Raw genomic sequence first — 12,123 nt, 5'->3', positions numbered from 1 at the left:
GAAAGAAAGAAAGAAAGAAAGAAAGAAAGAAAGAAAGAAAGAAAGAAAGAAAGAAAGAAAGAAAGAAAGAAAGAAAGAAAGAAAGAAAGAAAGAAAGAAAGAAAGAAGGAAAGATCTTTCCTCCCTGAGATGTGAGTATTTTTCTAAAATTCTCACTGGTTGACTAATTAAACATATGAAATAGTTCACATTTTACACAGAATTTTGGGATTTGCAAAGCATTTTCCATATATCCTTGTCTTGTTAATGTATTTTTACTTAATGGGAAAAATCTTTACCATCCATTATTAGACCCATGCGACCTGCTTGAGTCACATGGAAGCCTGTTGTGGGAGGAACAGAGCCTGAGTGGGTGGAACAGAGCCCAGAGGAAGTTAGTTAGAGCTGAGGGAGAAAAAGGAAGCAGCCAGTGAGCTGTAAGTGTTTGTTTGTGGGAAGGCCGTAGCAGGAGGAAGGTTAGGGGATAGTAGTGCCCACTGCATTGTTATTACGTGTAGATTTCTTTGTTGCTATGATGGATTTGTCTTTCTTGTGTTGGGATTCAGCTTTCTGGTGTTTGAATAAATGTTCTGGTTCTGTCTTCCATGTGGAGAGTCTGTTATATTTTGCAATTCAGAAGTATGCCAGAATATTCATAGCTACTGTAGGTGCTGTGAATGTCATATTGGCACTATAATCATCTCATTAGACTTCTCAATAACCAATGGTGCTAGCATCATCTCTATTTTACAGATGAAGAAACTGAGGCATAGAGAATTTAGATGACTTACCCAGGGGCATACACCTAATAAGTATCTGAGAAGTGATTTGAACCCAGACTTTCCTGATTACAAATGCAATGCTCTATCTACCACCTTACTATATTCAACTGTTATCTCTGTGCTTAGGTGAAAAACTTAAGCCATTAAAGATTCTGTCTGTATCCAGAGAAAGAACATATTAACAGAAGTACATATAGAATAATTTTACATATATGTACTTATTTTCATCTAACGGTAGTCATCTCTGGAGGGATGAGGAGAAGAAGGAAAGAAAAAAAGAATAAAGAAATTTACCTGAAAACTTTATTATATATTTAAAAGGAATAGCAAGTTGCACATAAGATTTGAAGTTTCATGTGCAATAATCTTTTCTATTATACTTTGTTATGGAAATGCTTGTTTTATTCCATAAATTAAAAATAAAATAAATCTTTTTAAAAGTTTCCAATAACTTCCTTAAACAGAATCAGACCAGAATGTACCATCTATTCTCACATTTATTGATTCAACAAGTCTTTATATTTGGCTTGTAAGTCTATGATATAAAATCATTTTAATTAAAAACATTTTCTCAATATAGACAAATACATATCTTGGTAGCCACTATTCAACAACCCTGATTACTAGCACCAAGTAAGACATAAAATAGTGAGCCATATTCCTTGTTTACAGTGTTCAGCACTGTCACAGAGGATGCCCTGTGCAAGGTCCAAGTGGAATAAAGGATTCTCTGTAAATGCAAAGTTCATATACTTCTGTTTGAAGGTGATACTATGCTGACTGCATCAAGCCCTGGAACATTAGTCCTGGATCTCAGTGAGAAAGCTATATTCAAGAGAGACTAGAAATTCATCCAGTAAAAACCAAATGGATACAAAAATAAATAATCCCTAAAATAGTAGAATAATGTCCCCAGAATAATAATTTCCTTGTAATATTATGAAATTGGATCACATGTTATCTATTTTGTCTGTATCTCTATGAAAGATAAACACTGCAGAGAAATAGTGTACCTATACCTGACCAGGAAGAAAGAAAGTAGGATTACATTTAGGAAATTGGATCATACATTTAACAACCTCAAGATATTCTAACACAAATATTTTTTAACACAATTTGGTACTATTACTCTGAACATACTCTCAATTAAGTATCTCCAAATTGTTTTGGTTTTACTTAGAGATATCTACATAGATTTAGGAATCTTATAATCAATGAAACAAAAATCCATTTCCAATGGTTTAAACCTGATTTCAAAATCCATTTTTTGAAATTACTTCATTGATGACCTGGACTGAAACAACTAATACTATACCTTCAGCAATCCCTGAGTTCATTGATGTGAGCCATTTCTTCCAATGAGTAGAATCACTTATAATCACATACAAGTCCATACTCAAAACTGGATTGTCAGGACTTGTGCTCTCTGAGCCACTGGCTTTCAGAATCCAAGGTGGTCTTCATGCCAATAATGAAGAATCTGAAGACTTTAATAAATTTCTTCCATTTCAGTTGCTGTTCTCTACTAATGAAATTAAAACCAACCAGCTAATTGGGGAGGGGGGGGGAAACCTAGCAGGTTACACTGGAAAGTATTTACAAACAGTAATTCAATCCTAAGTGTTTAAAAAAAGGTCTTCATAACCTATAGCATACAACACTTACAAACCATATTCAAAAGTTAATATAGAAGATAATTTCCAAATTGATCAACTACCATTTAAAAAATAAAACAAAAAAAATATTCGATTTAAATAAACTTTTAGAAAACTAAAAATTTTCGTTTGTGATTCACTTGGATTTTTATGGCAGAATGAAAGATTTGACAACTACTATAAAAAAATTACAGAATCTCAATTCACAAGGAGGGTAAATACTTTTCACTTTGAGTACTACCAAGTCAAGGGTATAGAAAGATGGTTCAAATCTTGCCTAAGAGTATCAAGTACAGATTTCTACCTAAGCTACAAGGGCACTTTGATAAAAGCTTTCAATTTATTTCTTTCAAAGCTTAAAAGGTTAGGAATTCCTCTATCAAACACATAAATAAAAGTGACTACAACAAAAAGCACTGGAAACCACAACTTGCAAAGCTTTTTAAAATGCCTAAATCAACAATCTTATTGGATACTAAGAACCCTGTAAGGTAAGTAGTAGGATTATTATTATCCTTATTTTACAGATAAACTAAAGGTTGTTACCCAAGGACAAAGTAAAAGGCAATGCTATAGCTCTAAACCATATCTGCTGACTTCAAATCCATTGCGCTTTCCACCACAGTGACCCTAATTGTCAGTCTATACAAATTTCATATCATTACCAAAGAGTTCATTTGATGGGCGAACACTAAATCTAACATCCTAAATCCAATTGTTCACTATTTAGGGCTAAGGGTAGGAAAGGAAGCCACAAAAGAGAAGACTTTCACCTTGTGAAGGAAAAAAATATTGTTTCACATGTCAGATATTACTTTTTCTTCCTCCAGAGCACAAATTTTTAAAAGACACCTGTAACATTCATCATTTTTTCATCATTCTGAAATGGTCTCTTAAGTAATGAATATTTCCCTGAGCACCAAACATTCCATTTGGTGATTACTTTTTTTTTGTTTTTCATAATGTTATATCACTGTATCACTATGTACCATTTAACCACTACCAAATGTTAAGTCATAATCACAGAATTAAAAAGAACCTTAGAGTTGATCTAATTAAACCCTTACCCAATACTTGAATCCAAGTTCTTTGTAGACCCAGATTGCCAAAGTATGCTCAATTAACCCCTCTGAGTTGCAATTTCCTTATCAATAAAATGCAAATCCTAGATTTAGAACTGTCAAGGAACTTAGAATTCAGCTTTAGTAGAACTAAATATTAACCTAAAGTCCAATCTCATTTTGTAGATGAGAAAACAGAAGCCCAGAAAAGGGAAGTAATTTGTCCAAGGTATTAAGTGGCAGATCCAGGGATGGGCCTTCTTTACAGAGCTGTAGGGAGGAAAGCATCATAAAAACACAAAGCAATTTTTTAAAAAGTTTCTACCATGCTAAAATAAAGATTATAGTTGGCATTTCCAAACTGGCATTATTGTCTAGAGCTCAGATGCATCTTCCTAAAGAAAAAAACTTTAGAAATCAAGGTTGAGAAATAAAAGAATTGGGACCTGATGACAAGAGCTACAGAAAATTTGAAAAAAAAATTAAAATCAGCATTAGGGCAGAAGAAAGTATACTAGTACTCAACACAGAAGAGAAGAAATGCAGAATCCTAGACTGTCTTCAGTTCTATCTACCCCCAAACAAGGAGCTTATCTTTGGAGAATGTAAACAGGAAAAAAAACCACTCCAAATCAGAGGTCCTTAGCCTTCTTTGTGTTATGGACCCCTCTGGGAGTCTGGTAAAACCTATGGACTCTTTTTGACAATGTCTTTAAATGCACAAATACATAGTATTTGCAATTAAATGCATAAATATATAGTATTACACAAATGAAACCAATGATATTGAAGTAGTTACCAAAATATTTGAAAGGTACAAGGTTCACAAGTGTTGTACACTGTACATATTTTCAGACATTTTTGAAGGTATTAATCAATTATACTGATTTTGTTTTCTTCTTTTGCTTGTCTACAAAAAGATGCTATTTGCTATATGGGATGATTCTCTCAAAGAGGGTGGAAGTAAGAAAATGGGGAAAACTATGGTAACAAACAAAAAAATTTTAAAAATAATTTTAAAAATAAAAATTAAGTTAAAAAATAACTTCTAACAATCCCTGATCTTAGTGGTCATAGCCCTATGCTGGATCTAATGACAGATAGGGAGAGAGACAGATAGACAGATAGATCTGACACAACTAAATATCACCTAGGACACAGAAAGTAAACTTCATAGTTCATTGATCCCAACTGCTAGTACACAAGCCTTGTATTTCACTATTCTGTACCTGTTTGTATTTATTCACTTTATGCTACATCTATTTTTATGTTTTTGTTGTCTCTTTGCTATTACAATATAAACTTCTTGGGAGTAGAGATTGTTGCATTTTTTGTATTTGTATCCCCAGCACTTCACGCAGTATACGGTCACAAGGTCCCTTTAATGGAATGATTCATGCTCCAAGAAAATTTAATACTTAAAAGTCAGAGTAAAGTCACAAGCCAAAACCCAGTACAACCTTATGACAAGAGGACAGAGCCAACAGGCCTCAGTATAGGGACCCATTTTCTTACTGGTGGTGTTTAGGAAAGGAGGTCATACTGGAGTCAGGAAAGTTAGGGACCAAAAATGGCAATGAAAAAAATTAAAACCCAAGGGACAGAAAAGAGAAGCAATAGCAAAATTGTTTGTTACAATAAGTTGGTTCCACAATTCCCATCCCCCCCCAATATTCTTCCCCACCTAAATAAATGGCAGCACATATCTTACTCTTTTTAATATATACTTTTTAAAAATTATAGAATAAAGCATTTTTAAAAAGATGATTATACATGAAACTACAAATCTATTATGTACAACTTACTATTCCTTTTAAATATATAAAATTATCATGTAAATTTCTTTTTTCCCCTTTTTTTTCTCTCCACTTCCCCCCATTTGGCTACCATTAGACATAAATAGGGGTGTGTGTGTGTGTGTGTGTGTGTACATATATATACATAATTATTCTATACATAATTCTATTTACCAGTTCTTTCTCTGGATGCAGATAGCTTACTAATTAATCACTGTTTCCCCCTTCAATTGTAGCATGTATTTAGCACAACAAACTCAGTTTTTTAAGTCCAAAGGTTTTTTATTTGTTGATTGAAGACTCAGAGTTTTTAATGCTCACAAAACACAAACCTAAGAGACAGAAATTAAAAAAAAAAGAAAAGGTATATAGAATAAAGGTAATAAGGGTGAAGAGAGAACCAGAATTCAAGAGTGCAAATTATTTTCACCTCATCTTTTACTCCATGACCTTGTTCAAATCCATCTTCTCAAGGATGTGTCTGTTTTTTCTAACCACTTATAGTACACTTGGTTTTAAAATTAAAGTTGTTTAGTCATAAACTAGCTCTACTACATTTTTAATATTACAAGCTACATTTCAAATCATACTGTTTTCAGGTTTTGAAAAATATGCTATAATCTCCCTACCTTCATTACAGAGATGAGGGATTATGTGTGTGGAATATTGTCTATACTATTAGAAGTGGTTCATATGTTTGTAGTTTTGATGAACTGCTGTCCACTGCTCTACCACCACCCCTCTTCATCTTTTAAAAATTTTTGTTACAAAGGATGGTTCACTGGGTAGGGGAGAGGGAAGGTATGAAATGTGATATAAAAGCAAAAGACATTAATAAAAAATATCTAAGATAGCTCCTACTGGGCCTGGAGTCACCAAAATGAAACCAGCCACAACTTGTACATTCTGAAATCTCGATATTAATAATATTTAGCCTCACACTCCACTTTATATGTCTCACCACCACCCACCACCACCCCAAAAAATAAAATTTTGGTTCCATCAAGGTATTCTCAAGTATATAAGATCAGAATGAGAAAGAAAAAAAATTAAACAGCTAGTGCTAGAAGTCAACAGCATTCTTAGCACCTTCAAGGTCACTAGAACCAATTATATTTGAATATGCAAAACCACAGAAAGAAGTAGAACAGAACTCTGTTTTGTATTGCTAATTTGCCTTGAGGTGAGAGATGGAGGGGGGGGGTAGAGGCAAAGAGAAAAGAAAAGGGGCAAAAGCCTCAGCAAGCACAACACGGAATTAAAAAACCATCTTTCCTTTTTCCACCTACATCAAAAAGTTAAGAAAATGTGAAAGTCAAAAAAGGTTTTATCTTTATGGCTTATCATTTGTAAGGTTCCAGTTTAGTTAGAAAGGAGCTGATACTGTGCAAAGAATCCAAGCTATTCTTCCATATCCATTGTCCTTTTTCTTAAGAGAATAAAAGATATTAAAATTTGCCTTAAATTTTCCTTAACACAACAGCCACAAAGTTAAGATTATAAATTTAGGGTTGCAAAATCTGAACAGTGAATATATTCTATCATTTTCAATACATATAATTCATAGTATTAAAAATATTCATACAAACAACACTTCTCCCTTTGTGCAGGTGCTGGTATTTTAAAAGGATCATTTGTTTTTAATTATATTGGCTAGTTATATATTAAATTGATACATCCTTTGGGAAAAAATAAAGTTTTCTGATTAGACTCTGGCATAGTAATTTTCCTCCAAAAAATGTAATTTCAAATTTAAAAATATTTTTATTGGAAATTTCAAGATCATTGAAGATCTTTACCTTGGAGAAGAGGAAAAGCTTGCATGTTTAACATAATTATACAGCAAAAATATACATGCCTTCATTGAGATTATTTCATGGAATATCCTAAAATGTAGCTTTCATTAAGTTCATGGGAAAGTTGCAATGCTTATTTAACTTTTAGTTCAAAGAAGCCGGAAAACACACACACACACATAAACATACACATGCACACACACAAGGGAAGTCAAGCATATTTATAATTATTCTAAAGAAAAGAGAAGCATGACATCCTACATACAAACATCATAAATACTCTTTTAGAAACTGTAAAATGTCCAATATAAACAACAGTAAAAAATACCCATTCTTTCTGATCTCCTACACACACACACACACACACACACACACACACACACACACACACACTTCCTTTTCTAAGATATCCAGGACAATGTCTCAGAAAAATGATACATGGAAAATTATTTTTGCATTACATACTTAAAAACATAGAAAAACAGAGAAAAGTAATTTTCTTTTAAGCAAATGGAGGAGGGAGGTCCTTTATTCTCATTTCAATTCAAGAGCCTCTATATTATTGTCTTACTCTACCTCAAGCCTTCCACATGCTTTTAAAAAATATGGGGGAAAAAATCACCTTCAGGCTAACCGATCAAAATATCTGTCCAAAGAGATGCTTAGTAAGTAAACCTGTGAGGAAAAAATTAATCTAGTACTTGTTTATTTGCCTCCTAAAACTTACAACTATTTTAAAAACTGCATTTTAATGTGCTACAATCTTCAAAAATTCATTCCAAAGAAAACCACCTTTCAATAAATTAGCAAGTCATAAAAATTATTTCCAAATCCCAAAAGTATCACTGTTTAAAACAATGTTCCAATAAGTCATTTTTGTGATTGTATGTATATAATATACATTATGTGTGTGTACTATTTCATGACATAGTTTAGCACACTTGCTGAGAAAACTTTTTCCCCATAAATGTTCTTTATCCACATGCCACCAAGAGTCATCCTGAAAACCTATTTAGGGACAAACTCAACCCAAAGTATAGAAGTAAAGGGACTGAGACGAAACTCTCAAGAAGCTCATATTTCTTTAAAAAAGGAAATTGGGGAATGGAAGACTACAAGAGGAGGTGTCTCTAAGGCACAGTGAAAGCAGAGAACCCCTATGCTGTACTAGAAGTCCAGGAATACGTTGGTAGTCTTCATCAATGGGAATGAAAACTCCCCTAGAGATCCTCTCCTAAATCTCATCAGCAAGGTAAGCCTTAACTGTCTTCGTATTTACTCATCCATTCTCTGTCCCTTCTTCAACTCCCTTCCCCACTTCTATCCCATGCTCCACCCCCTTCCACACAGACACACATACATAGACAAACCTGGTTCGGTTGGTGTGTACAGCATCTTAGTCACATATGAACAAAAGGAATATAACTTTTCTCATTTCCTCCCTTTTGGTTTAGTGCAGAGATTCCAACAGACCATTACATCCTCTGGATTGTGCCCCAGATAGGATCAAGGGAGACAACTGATCCTGGTATAGTCCGCATGGATCTGGACACCTGATACGGTGACGGACAAACTACCACCTATTTCACTCTGCACCTTAAGAATAATTTAAAGAATAGAAAGAGAGACTTGCAGGGGAAGAAGGGACTAAAACAGACAGAGGCTCGAACTGTAAAAAGTTCTACCCGCTAACTACCCACTTCTGAACTGATTGCTTCCCACCATCTAGCAAAGATGAAAGGAGGGGAAGGGTCGTTAAGAATAACGCGGTCTTGATTTGGCATTTTGGGTTTTAAACGCCACCCTGAGCCCTCTGTAAAGTCACCAGAACATGAGGGGGGAAGTAAAAAGGGGAGGGGGGAATGCACTCACCTCCACCCATCTCTGAGCTTCAGCGAATGCTACATCACAGTTGGACTCCGCATCCTCTCTCCCTTCCATGACTAGAGGAAGAGGGGAGGGAAAAAAGAAAGAGAAAGAAATGGGTGGGTGGCCGAGGAGGGGCGGGATGGGGGGGGGGGGGGTCAGCACAACTTAACGAGGCTGCTCTGCGGCTGGGACTGGGGACTAAGAGGCAGTGCGGCTTGTCACTCCTCTCTGCCTTTTAATGCTCCGGGTCCCCCGTTCCCTTTGTTGCTCTCTGGAGTTTGTTAATGCCCCGAAACCACAAGAATTTGAAGAAGCTGCTTTCTATAAAGCCCTGAAAACGAACCAGGGTCCGCAGGGACCAGGGCAGTCAAAGAGGAGGAGAAAGATGGGAGGCGGCGGGGGAGGGGGGCCCTACCGGGGAGGAGAAGAGGGAGGAGAGAGACAGAGGGGTTGTAAACAGCCCCAAGAACCGTTTGAACTTCAAAAGCAGCTCCCCTCCTCTACGCTCCCGTTCCCTCCCCCGGAATCACCGCAGTTTCCCTGGACAAGGCGGGGTGGCTGTGGCGTCTATCACCCCGTCGCAGCTGCTTTCAAGCCCGGGGCCATGTGGAGCAGCGGCTTCCGCCCGCCCGCCGCCTCCTCCTCGGGTTGTTCCCTGGGCATTTGGCCATGCCAGCCCTTGTGGTTTAGACTGTCTGAGCCGTAGGATGCCAAATCCCCGTCGGAGGGCAAGCCCCGGGTGGAGGCACAACTCGTCACCCTGGGGAGCCTGAGCCATGGCTGTGCAGGGGAAGGCGATGCTCGGGGGAGCTGAAGAAAGAGACCTAGAAGCTCAACTCAGCCCTCCCTGTCGTGTCCTGTCCCGTCCTGCCCCGTCCAGTCCCGTCCCCTCCCTCCCGGGTTCTCTTTTCCCTGTCCCTCCAGGAGCGGAGCTTCATTCCCTTCCCGGATCCCCTGGAAACGGAGTCCTCTGAGCTCACGGCTGCAGGGCCAATGCCCGACATACCAGGAATAGCTCAACACAATTGCATCCTTCCCAGCCAAGAAACTTCCCCCTCTTGGGTGCCCTAGCCGCGGAAACGCAGCCGCCCAGCTGAGGCCAGCCCAGCCAGGAGCCGCTGCAGGATTCGGGGCTAGGATCAGCTAGCCTGGCCCCCTCCACTAGCAGGGCTCCCGAAGCAGTCCTTTTTACCTGTGACCTGGAATCCTGCACTCCAGCTTTGGGCTACTCTTCCCAGCACCCTGCCCGAGCCGCCTAGAAGCTATGAGAGTTGCTCCTCGCCCTCCCACCAGGTGCTCTACCCCCGCCCCGCCCCCAACCCCAGTCCCAGCCCTAGCCCTCTCTCTCCTCCCCCCGAGACTCCCTCCCTGCTAGGGGACTCCTGGCGGCAGGTGAGGGTAGCGTTCTTCAGGATGGGAACCCGAACTACCCCCCCTCACCAAAGGGCCCCTCCTCCTCCGCTTCTCGTTCCTCTCAGTCTCCCCTTTCACCTTTCCTACAGGTGGGTGAGGGTCACCTGCCGCTCGCACCCGCGGCCCATTCACTGCCTGTGCAACCAAATAACTTTACGCTGAGAAGCAGGAGAAAGAAACCTACTGTCTTCGCCTTCCCCCTTCCTTCCCGTGTGATGCTTCCCCAAGGCAATGAGCAGCGTCTTTAAGGTTAGCTTCGGCACACTCTAGGCTTGAAAGGAACTTGCCAGGTGGAGAGATTGGTCTCTCTTGTTTACCTGCACGCCATTGGGTATCTCCTTTTGGGGGAGGGGGGAGTGTAGTCTGCTCAGGCCGCATCCTGTGAACCCTGTTCCAAAAGGAGCCGTGGAGACAGCTGTTTGAGGAACAGCATCAATCTTTTGTCAAAACTGCTTGAAACGACTTTGAATTCCTTCAGTGAACACCAGTCCTGCCTCTTCAAGCCCCTTATTTCAAGGTCTTTCCTTTCTGTGACAACCTCTGGAAGAAGACCGGTCAATGCCTTCTCAAAGGGGGCAGGACCTTAGTTTCCTCAATAAAAAGAAAAGAAAAGAATCACCACCACCACCATCCCATGTGATTAAGTATTTAGGCGACTTGAAAGTGAGTTGCAGACAATAATGTTCTCTGGCCCTCCTTGAGTGAATCTCTGTAATCCTATCCAACGAGCCTATTTCATACCCTTCGCCCTCACCCAGAGTAAAATTATCCAGGCTGAAAAGGTATGTCATGAGACCAGTCTTTTTCTGCCAAGTACATATGCTCAAAACAGGCTCCACAAAGGGAAGAATGAAAGAAGTCCTTCATCAGGGATCTATCTACTCAATGTACTAGAGGTCTTCCTCTAGGTGTTTTAATATTTCTTGAATATCAATGCAGCAATCAGTCTATCCACTCACTCTTTACCCTCGCCCTGGTCACAAGAATGGTCGTCCTATCCATTACAGTCACATGTTCTCAAGGACTTTCATAACATTTGCATTCAAGTCAAAGTTGGCAAAATGCAAGGTGTAACTTGACTCACCCCCAACATGGGTCTCTTTGAGTTGTCTAAAATTCTGATTCTTCAGAGATGGAGGTTTTCCATAGTTCACTGCCATATAGTATCATTGAAAGAATATTGATATTGAAAAGATTAGCTTTTATCACATGATTTCTGAAAAGCAATCCAGTCTATGCTCCACCTCCAACTAAAATTGGTTCAAAAACTTCCCACCTCCAATGCCTATCCAAGATAAATATAACAGGGAGGTTAGGAATCTACACATTCTTGACCACCTCAGTTCTATGCCTCTTGTCAGTCCTGATCATAATGCAGAAAGTCAGACAGCCAAGAGGAGTCAAGGGTATGTGACATACTACTCAGCAACAAGACACTTAAACATCAAAAGGAAAAGCACTGATCAGAGGAGCTTTTAACACCCAGATCTAAAGTTCCTAAGTAAAAAATAAGATAAATAAAGTTTCTGAATACTTCGCCTAGCATCTCTACTGAGGTTTGAGATGAATATCAGTTCAATTGATGGGATCAGTTGAGAACTATATTATACATCCAGTACTCCTCTGCCAACTTAAAAGTGTCCAGAATGGGGGCTAAACCAATTGAAATATGCCTTTCATAGAACTCCTGGGTTTAGGGAGACCTATGTAACACCTGGAGGAAGCCAGAATCTAGAGAAACTGCAGGCACATAGCAATGAATTAGATGTCAT

The 12,123-nt window shown here is 38.7% G+C and overlaps 1 protein-coding gene across 16 annotated transcripts in view; it reads right to left on the bottom strand.

Moving 5' to 3' along the window:
* Positions 1-10,557, bottom strand: part of LMO7 (LIM domain 7) — a 262,077-nt gene extending 251,520 nt beyond the window's left edge. For 13 of the 16 annotated variants that reach the window (XM_069066813.1, XM_069066815.1, XM_069066816.1 and 10 more), the window contains exons 1-2: positions 10,131-10,255; positions 8,942-9,012 (exon numbers count right to left, since the gene is read on the bottom strand). In XM_069066813.1, coding sequence (XP_068922914.1) covers positions 8,942-9,010 — 69 coding nt within the window. In that variant the 5' untranslated portion in view covers positions 9,011-9,012; positions 10,131-10,255. Of the gene's footprint in view, positions 1-8,941; positions 9,013-10,130; positions 10,256-10,535 lie in introns of those variants that run through there. The other 3 variants (XM_069066814.1, XM_069066823.1, XM_069066824.1) reach the window with 3 other exon arrangements.
* Positions 10,558-12,123: the final 1,566 nt, after the last annotated feature.

This window comes from Petaurus breviceps, unplaced genomic scaffold (assembly GCF_028583685.1).
Source record: "Petaurus breviceps papuanus isolate PSGF00001 unplaced genomic scaffold, PetGlider_PUasm1.0 90730, whole genome shotgun sequence".
In the NCBI taxonomy this organism is placed as follows: domain Eukaryota; kingdom Metazoa; phylum Chordata; class Mammalia; order Diprotodontia; family Petauridae; genus Petaurus; species Petaurus breviceps.
Note: the sequence above shows the minus strand (reverse complement) of the source record. Positions and strands in the feature narration are given on the sequence as shown.